The 17,415-nt window shown below is 36.9% G+C and overlaps 1 protein-coding gene across 1 annotated transcript; it reads right to left on the bottom strand.

Annotated features, from left to right (window-relative positions):
- Positions 1–15,853: 15,853 nt before the first annotated feature.
- LOC117320686 lies at positions 15,854–17,059 on the bottom strand. Its single transcript, XM_033875200.1, has one exon. The coding sequence runs from the start codon at positions 17,057–17,059 to the stop codon at positions 15,854–15,856; it is 1,206 nt and encodes a 401-aa protein (XP_033731091.1).
- Between the last annotated feature and the right edge of the window lie 356 nt (positions 17,060–17,415).

The following is a 17,415-nucleotide window of genomic DNA, read 5'->3' on the forward strand; positions in this document are numbered from 1 at the left end:
GATGGACTGTTTTTTGTATCTTTAGTCATATAGTCGTGGAGCGTTCACATTGCGGTAAATAAATCTATGAATGCACAGTATCATCGTGTGTGTCAATCAACCAAACATTGGTCTGGGATTACATACGTTGAATAAGGCGTCACAGGTACTTGACACACTCATAGATCGTCAGTTTTGAGTGTCAAGTCCCTGTGACAATCATGATCACAATTAATTAAGCTTCGTAATGGTCGATACAAAATTGTGGTCCTGTCGACCACCGACACATTTGTCGATTTCTGTGATTTCCATATATAATTGGGTTTCAAGTTTTATTACATATCCAAATGCAATACAGCAGATACGGCATGAACAACAGCCCATTGCAACAAGAGTTGTCTTTCGTTGAGCATTGTAGCGACGGCGATGTTAATCAATATAAAATGGAATTTTAAATGACATATATCTTTCTTACATTTCCGACAAACAAATATACAAGGGATGATTGATATGTTGTGAGTCTCATATCGAAGGAAGTACTCAATTATGTTCTTTTTAAGTCTTACTCTTCTATGACTATATAGGATAGGTCTCATTTGGTTAGTTTATATCGACGAGGTAGCACTCTAAAGTAAGCAAGACAAGTGGCTTTTGCAAAATGGACAAAATCGGTGAAAGAGCAGTGATCCAATATTTACATTAAAAAGGTTTAACACCTAAGGATATCCATAATGATATGGTAGCTGAGCACTAGGGAAGATGCACCTTCATATGCTACAGAGAAAAGGTGTGTGGCGGAATTTTAGTGCGGCCGACAGAGCCTTGAGGATGACCCCCCGTCCTGGAAGGCCTGTCAATGTTGCAACCCCAGAAATGGTCTATAAAGTTCATGATATTGTTATGACTGACAGACGAGTCACAGAAAGATATATAACCAGTAGAGTTGGTATTTCCCAAGAAAACGTTCATTCCATTCTGACCGAGGATCTTGCAATGAGAAAGATTTCGGCCCGATGGGTATCGAGACCTCTGACAGTTGATCAGAAGCATACCAGGCGCACATTATCGCGTGTTAATCTTAACCTTTTTGAGGAAGATCCTGCCAACTTTGTTCAGAGATTTGTCATGAGACGAAGCATGGGTCCATCATTTTACCCCAGAGGCCAAACAACAATCGAAACAATGAGAGCATCCTGGCTCTCCCCGCCAAAGAAAGCAAAGACTGTCGGTAAGGTTATGGCCACGGTTTTCTGGGATGCAGACGGTATTCTGCTGATAGATTATCTCCAAATGGGACAAACAATGAGATGGATAGCAGTTTTTTTCTTATGAATGTGGCAACAATGAGTGCCATGCACCAGCTCCTTGTTCTCTACCGGGACTTCATGTGGTAAATTTAAACATTTTTTTTCATATATATTTTTATCGTCGATTACAAATTATGTATATCATGGCATACTCAAATTAACGTCAATTATGGCGTTTCTGACGTTTTGAATATCATAGTGTTTTTTTAATCGTCATAACTTTGTAATTTTGTGTGTGTAGTGTGGAGCCCGAACCAGGATACGTCACAGCAATGTTGTATTATCTTAAGGGAACAGAGTCTGAGAGAATTTGCCTAGCGCTAGCCGATCTATTATGGGCAAACTGTATGAGATAACTAATATATTTCATAATTCCGTTTCTCCTGTGTAAAATGTTATGCTTTTTAACAACCTCTTTCTTCGTGCTATATATTTGTTCGGTTGGAACATTGACAGTTTTAATGAAATGTACATGTACTATATACACAGAGGTTTTTCGTATGTAGTATTACAGATTATTCTTGAGTTATATTTTTATATTGGTATTAGTGTAATGAACACAAAAAACGGCATTGATGATTAACATATGTAATAGTTTGTCAAAATTTCGACTATGTCTAAAAAAGACCCCGGCGATTTACGGTTGGTTGTGCCCCTTTTCACTAAGTGTACACTTTTAAATTTTATATTGATACCGTGATTTTTTTTTACCTTAAAAGCAACAAGCCCAAGTCATTGCGACATTGGAGCCACCAAATTACCTGATGGTGCGACCTGCCAATTGCGTAGTGCCACTTGCTGCGAACCTGATGCCACCTACCAATGACATAGTGCCACCTGCTGATGACCTGGTGCAACATGCAAATGACCTGGTGTCACCTCCTAATCATCAAAGACAAGATACACCTTCGTTAACACATTTTCGGTGTATAACTTTTCGAGATGATTGTCGCAGTGATCCAACGATGAAAACATTTTGCAAGGCATAAGTACATTGAAGAGGCCAAGGAAGACAAGATACTGGAGATATTGCATCGTCTGGACGCTGCCATGACACCCATGTCCATGTCCATGGATATTGCAGGACCAGATGACAGTAACAAGCCGGAGTCGGGAGTTCCTGACGAATTACGCTTAGTTATGATGTACTTCAGGGCATCAGGTGCCAAGCCGATTCCGCCGGAAATTTTGGTAAACTTTTGTTACAAAAACTGTTTCCGGAATAATTTGAACCTGAGCATCATGGAAGAATCCATGGGAATTCGGAGCTAGACCCAAGAAGGAAATGTGTAATACGCAGATATGTTATAAGATTTTATCCAGAGGTTTCGAAGGAGGATACTTTCCGGTCAGAGGTGGCAAATAAGATAAATCAAGGACTGGGGCGGCCTGTTGTCAAACTTGCAGTAGAATGGTAGGCGCCGAGTAATGACCGTTATATCAAGACTATGATTAAAATGATCTAAAGTTATGAATAAAAACTTGATTGATTATAATTTGATGTATAACGTATATAGTGTGGTAACTTAACATATTCCTTCAATCGAGTTATATAAGAAAAATATTAACTCACCAATGTCATGGTCGATTGCACCGTTTTCAATACAATTTCAAAAACATTAACAAAAACTGAAAACAATAGAGGAGATAACATTTCTCCTTGACTTAGCCCTACAGTGTTCTCAAAATAATCAAGCAAATCATGATGTATTCCATGTCGTATTTAAAAAGTAACATTTTAGGCAGAAATCTTGCCGGACATCCATATGTTAATAACACAAGCCTTGAAAGCACCATAAGACTAATTGGTCTGTCCTCATATCATAAACGAATGGGCCAATCGGTATAACCGATGATACTTTGTACACGTGATCGAACCTCCATAAAGTGGCCGAGATGTTAACTTTTATACACTTGGTTGCGTACGCATCGAAGCGCTACGGGATGACTCTTTCGGGAGAGTAAGTTACCCCGAATATTCGTCCATGATAAAAAAAACATTTTCATTTTGAATGATATGCACCAAAGTAAAGGTCGCTAGCCTGATACATATATATATATAATTGAAAATATATAATGTCCTTGTGATGGATATACATAGTAATAATAATAAAAAACACAAACCAGAAATTCACACTAGCGCTTTCACATGCTTTGAGAGCAAGCTCTTCAGGTGTAATGAAAGGATTTATTTGTGACGTCATCACTGTGTGTCATGGTTACGTCAAAACATTGATTGATGACGTCATAAAAGACAATGATCAAAAGTACACATAAATACAAAATTGATGACGTCAAAATAAAAAGATACACAATTAGAAATTATGTAATGGAAAACAACTGTTTTTACAGTAACATTGATTTGGAATTACACAGAACTACATGAATTAAGACTTTGTTTTAATAGATTAATAAACATATTTTCTTTTGATTCTCTTTCTATAGCATCTGAGCTAGACATTTGGTATATAGGTAAAACATAAAACTCACTTTTAGAACATTGGTACATATGTTTACTAACTGTTTAAAATCTTAGATTGTCTGTTCTTATTTGCTGTCTATGTACTGTCATACGTTTTCTAATTTCGTTGCCCGTCTGGCCAATGTAAAATTCTGAACAATTTTTGCAGATCATAGCATAGATAACATTTTTAGATATACAATTCATATTTGCTTTGATTTGAAATTTAAATCCATTTTTGAACGTAAAATTGGAACATTTTATGATACTTTCACATGTACCACATCTAGGTCTACCACATTTAGATATACATGGAATTTGCTGTTCAGAATCAAACTTTGAACGGCATAATAAACGTTTCAAATTTCTTGGTTGTCGCTTACAATTTGTGATTTTATTTCTGTCTAATACCTTTTTCATCTTGTCACTATTCTTAAGAAAATCCTCACAACTTCTAATGATTGGAAAAATATTAAAATTGTTTGGATTGTATGTAGAAACAAAAGGTAAAATGTCTTTCGGCTTGCCACATGGGAAGTAAAAGGTCCCTTTTCCTTAGCTTTCTTTATTCCATTCAAAATTATCTCAGTAGATAAGATTGGAAAAAGTCACTGAACGAAAGAAAACAATCATACTGGAATTACATCAAACTAATCAACACCGTTGTATTCTATGAAACATGGCTTGGTAAAGAGGAACCTGTACTTCCACGAAAATTTAGGATAAAGGAAATCCCGGGAGAACCAATTGAAGACAAGAAAATCAGGACAGAGACAGCAATACTACGCTTTGAAGCGGAAATCAAAATTATGAAGAACAAGGCACGGCGACAAGAATGTAAATACTTGAAGATAGATACAGACATGGCTGATGTTATAAAGAAGAAATCTTCAGTTGAGATTGAAAATTACTAACTGAGCAGTGGATAACGGAAGTAGAGAATGAAGCAGAGCACTCACAACAAATATGGCTACCAAAGCGCCAGTGGTTGTTGAATTATGCCAACACATACGGCACAGAGAATGCAAAACCATCACTACAACGTACAAGAAAGTCTTCAGTAAAGCAAACAAAAAACATAGCACATGAGGACCGGGTCACATCGCCTACAAACAACGACACACCGAAACCCCTGTACACAGAAGTAGTGAAAACATGGTCACCGTCATTAGGCACAACACCTGTGAAGTCTACTTATCCACATCGAGCAAGAAGATATCAACCTGAAAATAAGGTCAATGCTACAAAAAATAAGACATCACCAAGCAACATCAGACTACCATTTAAAGATCACAACACTGCTTTTATCGGCCAGGCAACAAAGAAGTCTTTTTTTTGAACAACGCCAGCTCAAAAACAAAGGCGGGGGAAGAAATGTATTAAAGGTAAAAACAGTGATGTAAAACATTTAGGAAATTCCAATGTTTTACCTAAAGTAATAAATTTATCAAGCAAAATTTTAAACAATGATGAAATTGATATTTTAAAGAAAGGGTTGAAATTTTGTCCAACACCTATTTCAAATAGTAAAGAATTAAAATGTGATATTGCGCGATTTTGTAGAAAATTGCGTTTAAGTGAAAGATTTTTTTCAGATAATGATTGTAACAACAGCTGTTGGAGAACAGCATAGCTCGTCTCGCAAATGTTTGTCAATAAATAATTAAAATATATTAATTGGAATGGTTTCGCAAATTGCATTAATAATATCTATATTGTTTACTCGATCAGATTATGCTTTGTGAATTCATGCAATTTTCAAAACCATACCAATTTATATATATATAAATTATTTATTGACAAACATTCGGGAGACAAGCTATGCTGTTGTAGATTAAATGAATATATTAAATACAAATGTAATTGCTTTTGGACATATTTCTTCAATTTTTTGACAAAATATTATCCTAATGAGAGTTGTCTCCCTTGAAAAATGTGGACCGGTATAAATTGTCTATTGTGAGCATTTTCACATTGTTTTATTTTCAGTTTCACCCCAAGAAGGGATAGTGTAACTCCATAGGGACTCTTTTACCAAATATCAGCACCCTAATACAATCATAAAGTGATGTGTTAAATAGGTTTCAACATTTGCACAAATTTTTTTTTTAAATGTGTTTTTTCCCCAAAAAAATATTTCAGTTTAACTCCGGCAAGGAATAGTTTAACCCCACAGGGAACCTAATACCATGTATTACCATGCCTTTCAACACTCACAATATAAACTTAACACAAAGTCGAAAGATTTAAAAACAAAAACAAAAAAACACAGATTTAAAAAGAAAAAATCCAATTTTTAAAAAAAGTTTTACTCCAGGAAGGGATTGTCTTACTCCATAGGGACTCTATTGCCAAATATCAGCACCCTAGTACAATTATAAAGTGATGTATTAAAAACTTTTAACACTTGCACCAAAAACTTAACGCAGAAATATTCTAAGTCCAAAAATTTAAAAATTCTGGTTTTTTCCCAAAAAATCTTTTAGTTTAACTCCGGCAGGGGATAGTTTGACCCCCACAGGGACCATATGACCATAAATTACTATGCCTTTCAACACTTGCACCAAAAAATTAACATTTGGAAAACCAACGCCGACGTGACGACATAAGCTCTCACTCTTCTTCGAAGAGACGAGCTAAAAATGATGCTGAACCGTTAGTTCGTAACACTAGATTTTCAGGAAAATTCATTATTGAATCTCTCAGAAGTGTATTGGAAAGAAGCATATTTTATTTTGATGCAAAGTATTATCAGCAAATAAAAGGGAAGGCTATGGGAACCAAGGTTGCTCCTACGTATGCTACTTTATTGTTGGGATATTTAGAAGAAATGCTTCTTGAAAATATTTTTGAGAATGATGAAGAACTTGCTGATTTTTTAACAAGAAATTTTTGGAGATTTTTGGATGACTGTTTTGTAATTTGGCCTCCTGATAAGGACTTAATCGAGTTTCACAACAAATTAAATAGTTTACATCCAGATATCAAATACACGTTTTAGTCAAGTGAGAATACATTGCCATTTTTGGATGTTTTAGTAGAATTGAAAGACAACATTATTACTACTGATCTATATTGTAAACAAACAGATTCCCATAATCATTTAGATTTTTATTCTAGTCATCCTAAACATACAAAACTCAATGTACCATTTAATCTTGCATCTAGATTAGTTACTATTGTGAGTGATAATAACAGATTAGAGGAACGACTTTGTGATTTAGTTGTGTTTTTGAAAAAACAACATTACCCTACTGAGATAAGTTTGAATGGAATAAAGAAAGCTAAGGAAAAGGGACCTTTTACTTCCCATGTGGCAAGCCGAAAGAACACAGACATTTTACCTTTTGTTTCTACATACAATCCAAACAATTTTAATATTTTTCCAATCATTAGAAGTTGTGAGGATTTTCTTAAGAATAGTGACAAGATGAAAAAGGTATTAGACAGAAATAAAATCACAAATTGTAAGCGACAACCAAGAAATTTGAAACGTTTATTATGCCGTTCAAAGTTTGATTCTGAACAGCAAATTCCATGTATATCTAAATGTGGTAGACCTAGATGTGGTACATGTGAAAGTATCATAGAATGTTCCAATTTTACGTTCAAAAATGGATTTAAATTTCAAATCAAAGCAAATATGAATTGTATATCTAAAAATGTTATCTATGCTATGATCTGCAAAAATTGTTCAGAATTTTACATTGGCCAGACGGGCAACGAAATTAGAAAACGTATGACAGTACATAGACAGCAAATAAGAACAGACAATCTAAGATTTTAAACAGTTAGTAAACATATGTACCAATGTTCTAAAAGTGAGTTTTATGTTTTACCTATATACAAAATGTCTAGCTCAGATGCTATAGAAAGAGAATCAAAAGAAAATATGTTTATTAATCTATTAAAACCAAGTCTTAATTCATGTAGTGCTGTGTAATTCCAAATCAATGTTACTGTAAAATCAGTTGTTTTCCATTACATAATTTCTAATTGTGTATCTTTTTATTTTGACGTCATCAATTTTGTATTTATGTGTACTTTTGATCATTGTCTTTTATGACGTCATCAATCTATGTTGTTTTGACGTAACCATGACACATAGTGATGACGTCACAAATAAATCCTTTCATTACACCTGAAGAGCTTGCTCTCAAAGCATGTGAAAGCGCTAGTGTGAATTTCTGGTTTGTGTTTTTTTTATTATTATTACTATATATTACTATTGAGAACGATAATTTGATTGAAAACAAATCAAAATATAAGCCACCAAAAAGTTCAGATAAATATTTAGAAGATACTATTGATACTCTAAAGAGATTTCCTTTGGAAAACAACAATCCGAAACATATTAAAAGTAATTTATCTTATAAACAGAAATGTGCCATTGAAACTTTAAAAAATGACTCTTCCATTATTATTAAAGAAGCAGATAAAGGTAGCGCAGTAGTTGTGATGAATACAGATTTCTACAGTGAACATATACATATGCTGAATGATGTTAATTTTTACACAACAACCAGCGACGATTTTGATACTGAAACTCGTAAAATTATCAATAGTCTTATACAAAAGTATGACGCATGTTTACACAAAAAAAAAAAGATTATCTTGTTAATTTTATGCATAAAACTAGTTTTTTTCTATGGTCTCCCCAAAATTCACAAAAGTTCAATTATAGGTAAAGCTATAGAAGAGCAGAATAGTACTTATATCGAGGTGGAAAATCCTACAGATATGAAATTTAGACCTATAGTTGGTGGACCTAATAGTGCAACCCAACGCTTGAGTCATTTTTGGACTTGGTACTGAAACCATTAAGTAAATATGTAAATAGCTATATAAAAGACGATTTTGATTTTCTTAGTCGTTTACCTAGGCAGGTTCAGCATAGATGTAAACTGGTTTCTTTTGATGTGGTAAGTCTATACACTAATATTCCACATGAACTTGGTATAGAGGCTGTTAAATATTGGCTAAATAAGAAAAGGGAAAAGATTGATTCCCGCTTTAGTAATGATTTCATACTTAAAGCTTTTGGAGATTGTTTTGAAACGTAATGCCTTTTACTTTGACAAAGGATTTTTCCAGCAGATCAAAGGTACTGCTATGGGTACTAAAGTTGCCCCTACATAGGCTACTTTAGTTTTAGGATATCTAGAGGAAACTTTTTAAGGTTTCTTGATGATTGTTTTATAATATGGCCTCCTGGTAAGGACGTAGATGAATTTCGTCAAATGTTGAATACTCTTCACCCATCAATTCGTTATACCATGGAGTGTAGCGATACTTCGTTACCATTTTTAGATGTTTTAATTCAGATAGATAGTTATGGAAAAATTTCTACTGATTTGTATTGCAAAGCTACTGATGCACATAATTATCTTAATTTTAATTCAAATCATAGTAAACATACCAAGGTGAATATTCCTTTTAATCTTGCCTCAAGGATTATAACAATTGTCAGCGAGAAACAGGTACAAGATATTAGACTTAGTCAGTTGAAACAATATCTTAAAGCTCAATGCTATCCAGTTGAGGTGATAGAACATGGTATAAGAAAGGCTATTGAAAAGGGACCGTTTACATCCCGTGTACGCACAGAAAAATATAACACAAGATTGATTCCTTTTGTTTCAACTGTTAATCCACGGAATTTCAATGTGTATTCATTGATAAAAAACAAATGTGAGGAGTTAAAGCAAAGTAGCAGCCTTATGAAAAAGATTTTTGATAACCACACTATTTTACATAGTAGACGGCAACCTACAAATTTGAAGCAAATGTTAACACGTTCTAGGTTTGATAATTCTGGTTTAAGTCCCGGGGTATCAAAATGTAAGACACCTCGATGTGCTACTTGCCCTATTATTATTGAATGTGATACGTATAATTTCAAAAATGGCTTAAATTTTACAGTAAAAGCTAATATGAATTGTAAATCAAAATGTGTTATATATGCCGTTATCTGTTCCAATTGTGGTGATTTTTATATTGGTCAAACTAGTAATGAAATGACTGTACATAGGCAACTAACTAAGACCGACTCGTTGCGAAATTTACATGTTAATAAGCATATTCATGATTGTGCCGGTGATCATTTTAATGTGATACCTTTATACCAATTACATTCGACTGACACGGTTTTATTAGAAAAGAAAGAGGACCAAATTATAAAAATATTAAAACCAAGCCTCAACAGGCCATAGAAAAATTGTTATAAATGTGTAAAATGGCGCCACAATTTTAGCTTGTTTTGAAACGTTGTACATGTATACCATTGTGACGTCACATTATTTATGACGTCATTGAGTTGTCTTTTCAAAATAAACACTTTCCTGATGAGCAGCAAGAGCTGCGAAAGCGCTTGAAAGCCAGTCGTCGAGTTTTTTTATTATCATATCTTTATTCTTACTTTCACATGGAAACAAACTATTTTTTCACTATATATATATATATATACATATGTCGGTAATACGTGATGGTATATAAAAAGTATAGAGATTGTAATTGCATCCAGCTCTGACTTAAAACATTCAGTAGTAGTGTTATTAATATTACCTGGCTAAAACTTATTCGATAGTTTTGGGGTAAATAGACTTATATTCATTAACATTTTTTTAATGAAAAATGTAAACATCACATTCATTTTGTAATGACTGTGGTTTTTTGTAAAACATATGCCGGGATGTACTATCTTGAGCGAATAGCAACAATAACAAGAGAAAGAATGAAAGATGGGTTAATTTAGAACGATATTAAACACAGTCAAACGAGAACGGTCTACTGTTGTCGGATGTGTACATTTGCTGAATTCTCGAGGATACATCCTTACAATCAATCATATATCGAATTAAAAATAAATTAACTCCTTTATAGCAAATAAGAGATCAGACTTCTTATCTATTTTCTTGATTGAAAATATTACAGCTCACAAGCCAATAAGTACTATATACACAGAGGTTTTTCGTATGCAGTATTACAGATTATTCTTGAGTTATATTTTTAATATTGGTATTAGTGTAATGAACACAAAAAACGGCATTGATAATTTACATATGTAATAGTTTGTCAAAATTTCGACTATGTCTAAAAAGGACCCCGGCGATTTACGGTTGCTTTTGCCCCTTTTCACTAATTGTACAGTTGCAAATCTTATATTGATACCGTGGTTTTTTTTTTACCTTAACCAGGGAAAGCCACTAGCCCTAGTCATTTCGACAGGGTCCCCACCAAGAATGGCAACATTGGAGCCACCCAATTACCTAATGGTGCGACCTGTTAATTACGTAGTGCCATCTGCAGATGACCTGGTGCAACATGCAAATAACCTGGTGCCTCCTACCAGTGACATATTACCACCTGCTGATGACATTGTGCCACCTCATAATCATCGAAGACAAGATACACCTTCGTTAACACCTTTTCGGCGTGTAACTTTTCGAGATGATTGCCGCAGTGATCCAACGATGAAAACATTTTGCAAGGCATAAGTACATTGAAGAGGCCAAGGAAGACAAGACACTGGATATATTGCATCGTCTGGACGCTGCCATGCCACCCATGTCCATGTCCATGGATATTGCAGGACCAGATGACAATAACAGGCTGGAGTCGGGAGTTCCTTACGAATTGCGCTTAGTGATGATGTGCTTCGGGGCATCAGGTGCCAAGCCGATTCCGCTGGGAATTTTGGTAAACTTTTGTTACAAAACTATTTCCGGAATAATTTTGACCTGAGCATCTGAGATTCCTCTACAGTTGGAATGGAGGAGGAATATATAGGAAATCGGAACTAGATCATCATCATCATCGTCATCACTATATCATCATCATCATCATCATCATCATCATCATCATCATCATCATAGTCTTGATATAACGGTCATTACTCGGCGCCTACCATTCTCCTGCATAGTTTGACAACAGGCCGACTCAGTCCTTCATCTATCTTATTTACCACCACTGACCGGAGCTGCCCTGCAGGTAGGGCGTAAGAATTGTACCTGCTGCCACCATTGCATGACCGTAAGAGGCGACTAAACTTGGGATCTTATCTTTTCTATTCTTTCTGAACAACTTTCTTCTTCCTAATGTCTCCCTTGACAATGCCTCACTTTTGGCCTTTAGTTGAGCGTTCGCCGATGTGAGGAAGGCTTTGGGTTCTGTCCGCTGGCCGAGACATACCGGAGTCTTTAAAAATGGTAGTTGCTACTCCTGCTTAGCTGGTTTGGTTTGGTTTGGTTTATTTTGTTTAACGTCCTATTAACAGCTAAGGTCATTTAAGGACGGCCTCCCGTGCGTGCGACATGCATGCGTGTGGTGAGTGCGTATGTGTGTTTTTGGAGGCTGCGGTATGTTCGTGTTAAGTCTCCTTGTGATAGGCCGGAACTTTTGCCGATTTATAGTGCTACCTCACTGAAGCATACTGCCGAAGACACTCAGCAGGACAACCCACCCGGTCACATTATACTGACAACGGGCGAACCAGTCGTCCCACTCCAAGTATGCTGAGCGTTTAGCAGGAGTAGCAACTACCATTTTTAAAGACTCTGGTATGTCTCGGCTAGGGGACAGAACCCAAAGCCTTCCTCACAGAGGCGAACGCTCAACTAAAGGCCAAAAGTGAGGCATTGTCAAGGGAGACATTAGGAAGAAGAAAGCTGTTAAGAAAGAAGAGAAAAGATAAGATCCCAAATTTAGTCGCCTCTTACGATCACGCAATGGGGGCAGCAGGTAACTCGATTGCAGGAAAATGTTAAGTTACCACACTGCATACGTTATGCATCAAATTATAATCAATCAAGTTTTTATTCATAACTTTAGGTCACTGGCCTATCTAATCACGTCATTTCATGCGAAAATTGTCATCAAAATTTCAGTTAACAGACACCATGCATTTTTTTACGATTTTTTTTCTGTCGAAATTTAATCATTAGACGGAATTGTGACAGACAAATAAATGCATTCTTTTGATTAATTTCAAATAAAAGGATAAATAATTTGTCATATACAAAAATGTATATGGAAAGGTATTCTTCAAGGAAATTAAAATCGTCACAGGGACTGACTATTCTTGTAACATTTGAAAACATTACCACATTTGTTTATCCATCATCACTATATCATCATCATCATCATCATCGTCATCACTATATCATCATCGTCTTGATATAACGGTCATTACTCGGCGCCTACCATTCTCCTGTATAGTTTGACAACAGGCCGCCTCAGTCCTTCATTTATCTTATTTACCACCACTGACCGGAGCTGCCCTGCAGGTAGGGCGTAAGAATTGTACCTGCTGCCCCAATTGCATGATCGTAAGAGGCGACTAAATTTGGGATCTTATCGTTTCTATTCTTTCTGAACAACTTTCTTCCTCCTAATGACTCCCTTGACTCATTTTTGGCCTTTAGTTGAGCGTTCGCCGCTGTGAGGAAGGCTTTGGGTTGTCCCCTGGCCGAGACATACCGGAGTCTTTAAAAATGGTAGCTGCTACTCCTGCTTAGCGCTCAGCATATTAGGAGAGGAACGACTGGTTCGCCCGTTGTCAGTATAATGTGACCGGGTGGGGTGTACTGCTGGGTGTCTTCGGCAGTATGCTTCAGTGAGGTAGCACTATAAATCGGCAAAAGTTCCGGCCTGTCACAAGGAGACTTAACACGAACATACCGCAGCCTCTCAAAACACACATACACACTCACCACACGCATGCATGTCGCACACACGGGAGGCCGTCCTTAAATGACTTTAGCTGTTAATAGGACGTTAAACAAAATAAACCAAACCAAACCAAACCAAACATTAAACAGAAGACTTAGCGATGCTCGAAGACAGACTAGCGAGGAGGGAAGCCAAGGAAAACAAGATACTAGAGATAATGCATCGTCTGGACGCTGCCATGACACTCATGCCCATGGATATTGCAGGAGCAGATGACAGTAACAGGCCGGAGTCAGGAGTTCCTGACGAATTGCGCTTAGTGATGATTTGCTTCAGGGCATCAGGTGCCAAGCCGATTCCGCTGGGAATTTCGGTAAACTTTTGTTACAAAACTGTTTCCGGAATAATTTGGACTTGAGCATCTGAGATTCCTCTACAGTTGGAATGGAGGAGGAATCCATGGGAAATCGGAGCTAGACCCAAGAAATGTGTCATACGCAGATATGTAATCAGATTTTATCCAGAGGTTTCGAAGGAGGATACTTTCCAGTCAGTGGTGGTAAATAAGATAAATCAAGGACTGAGGCGGCCTGTTGTCAAACTATGCAGGAGAATGGTAGGCGCCGAGTAATGACCATTGATGATGATGATGATGATGTATTGATGATGATGATGATGATGATGATGCATTGATGATGATTGAAGAATTCAAAGACGCCCTTTCCATATACATTTTGTATATGACAAATTATTTATCCTTTGATTTGAAATTAATCAAAAGAATGTACAATGTATTTATTTTGTCGGTCACAATTCCGTCTAATGAATAAATTTCGTCAGAAAAAAAATCCTAAAAAATGCATGGTCTCTCTTAACTGAAATGTTGATGTCAATTTTCGCATGAAATGACGTGATTAGATAGGCCTATGACCTAAAGTTATGAATAAAAACTTTGATTATAATTTGATGTATAACGTATGCAGTGTGGTAACTTAACATTTTCCTGCAATCGAGTTGTATAAAAATAATATTCGTAAATTCGTATCCTCCATACATTTATATGAGGATCCATTGTTATCTGGATTATACTGTTTATATTACTTCTTTGACCCCTATATATATATATATATATGTGTGTATATATGGGGCAAAGAAGTAATTCAAACAGTGTGGACAATGAGGCTTGTTAAATTTTCGAGGCCATCCGCCCCTTTATCAAAACACAAAAAATACAAATACAATCACATAATATATATAAGAAGTACTGGAAATACAATAAAATACAATAAGAATAATGTTTTAGTAACTGGAGAAACAACAATGAACCCTTCGGCAAACATGGGCCGAAGGCGGATACTAGCGTGACTGCGACCAACGGCAGAGATATTTTGAATTCCCCCGCACGTGAAAGTATATCGAAGAGTTCAAAGACGATTCGTCCCTAAATACTGCTAGTGGACGACATTGCATTGATATCAGATTTCAGAATAAAAATGTTGCATTATCGTCTCTACAGTGATTGGTTAAAATATCGTGTACAAAGTCTGAAAAACTTTTGAAAAATATGTTTGAGATAATTAGAATTATAGAGAGTGGTGTGAAAAAAACTACTACGAATATTTATCAAGACTGAGAATATAAGAAATACGAATGCCGAAGTGTCCCTACAAGACGCTACGGGAAACAGACGGTTCGGGCCAAATCGGACCAAGATGCTGTTGATGGCGGGAGGCGACTAAATGTGAGTCTCAAAGAGCAACAATGAATTGATGCCCAAAAAAGTACAGCAATTATGAAAATTTTAACAAATTGAATAATTAACTACATGAATTGTCAAATATAATGGTCACATGGAGAATACACCCAGAAGAGGTCCTTCAACGTTCGTTCATACCCCGAGGGTAGCAGGTTTGGAGATTGGTAATCCAGTATCTTTCTCTGGAACGACGTTTCGTTTCATTCCAGGTAGGACAGTGATCAATGGCGACCTTCTGCATATCCTTCCAACTATGACTAGGTAAATTGAACTGCCTTGCAACAGGAAAGTCTGGTCTGTTTTGCTTGATGGAGCAACGGTGATTGTTGATTCTGATGTTGAGCTTTGTGCTGGTTTCTCCAACATACTGCATTTTGCATTTTTTGCAGGAGAGGAGATATACAACATTGGCTGATGTGCATGTCAGTGTTTGTAAAATGTGATAAACACGGTTGTTTATTACACATTTAAACGTGTCTGTGGACTCAGTGTATGGGCACAATTTGCACGTTTTTTTTGCTGCATGTGTTGAAGGAGCCTGTTGTAACGACAGAGGCAGATGAATGTAATTTGCTGCTCACCACCAGATCTCTTACATTTTTTGGTCTACGATAGGCCAATAACGGTGGTTCTGGAAAGATTCGTTTGAGTGTAGCTGACGACTCAATGATGCGCCAATGATTATGTACATTTGTAAAATGGAAGAAATTGACGGCAAGTTAGGATGGAACGTGACCACACAAGGGACCCTTTGTGTCGGAGCCCTTTGTATTCTAGAAGGCTGGCTCTGTCAAGTACCCTGACTTTGTCTAGTTCCTGATCTATCAAACTAGATTTATATCCTCTAGCAAGAAGGTGTGATTTAAGTTCTGAGCATCGACGTTCGAAGACTGTATCATCGGACACTATCCGTCGGATACGTAGAGCTTGGGAATAGGGAATGCTCTTCGTTGTGTGCGAGGGATGACAGCTGGACGGGCGGAGATACTGGTGCGTGTCCGTTGGTTTGGAATAGAGGCCTGTGTTTATTTTCCCGTCAAGTAAGGTTGAACTGGTGTCTAGAAATGTGTAAGTTTCCGTGGAGACCTCTGCAGTGAATTTGATTGTTGGATGGAATGTGTTTGCGTGATCTATAAATTCATCGAGTGATATCCGGTTCGAAGTCCATTTGATTTCAATATCATCGATGAATCTGAGCCAGCTGAATGGCTTAATTGAAGCAGATGCTAAAAGTTGGGATTCAAGATGTCCAATAAATACATTAGCATATGAAGGAGCCATCTTAGTACCCATAGCTGTACCACTGACCTGCAAGTAGTTTTCATTGTTAAACTGGAAGTTGTTGAGTGTGAGGACAAGTGTAAGTAATTCTACTAGACTTTCAGTCGATGGGTGCTTATAACCACGGCGTTCACATGCCTCCCGACAGGCATTAATGCCGTCCGCATGAGGGATGTTTGTGTAAAGAGAGACGACGTCCATTGTAACTAGCAGAGTACCTTCTGGTATGTTGCTGGATGGCGTTTTATTAAGATAATCTGTGGTGTCTTTTATGTAAGATGGTAGATTTTCAACAATTGGTCGAAGATGGAAATCGACGAATTTTGAAATTTTCTCCGTCGGATGGCCTATAGAGTTGATAATAGGTCTACCCGGGTTTCCAGGTTTATGGATCTTAGGAAGGAGATAGAATTTCACTGATTGAGCATTTTCGGGACGCAGGAAACTGGCGGTATCTGCTTCTATATCCCGCTTGTTGAGTATTCTATCGATGGCCTCATTGATTAGTTTGGCGTGTTCTTGCGTCGGGTTCCTATCAAGTTTGCGATAGAACGTCTCGTTGGTAAGCTGACGGTTAGCCTCATTGATGTAGTCACCCCTGTTCATAATAACCACTGCAGAACCCTTATCTGCTGGCTTGATGACAATCTCCGCATTATGTTTGAGGGCTTGAGTGCCTGGCGTTCTGATGGCGACAGGTTGTCCTTAATTTGTTGAGTGCGATTGGAGTGAGTGGATATTTCCTCTTTCACTGCATTAATGTACGCTTCAAGAGCGGGTATTCTACTGGGTGGGGGGGTCCATGTACTTTTTTTCTGGAATGGATTAACCGGATGTACAACTGCAGGTGTTACTGATGGAGTATCCTCAACATCATCTGGGTCGTCGTCGCTTGCAAAGTGCACGCGCAGCCGGAGTAACCTGTAGAATTTGTCGATGTCTTCAAAAAGTTCAGAATTGTT

Source organism: Pecten maximus, unplaced genomic scaffold (genome assembly GCF_902652985.1).
Source record: "Pecten maximus unplaced genomic scaffold, xPecMax1.1, whole genome shotgun sequence".
NCBI lineage: Eukaryota > Metazoa > Mollusca > Bivalvia > Pectinida > Pectinidae > Pecten > Pecten maximus.

What these genes read in the sequence shown, in the direction of transcription:
- LOC117320686 (XM_033875200.1), bottom strand. Translation starts at nt 17,059, where the DNA reads ATGAACAGGGGTGACTACATCAATGAGGCTAACCGTCAGCTTACCAAC.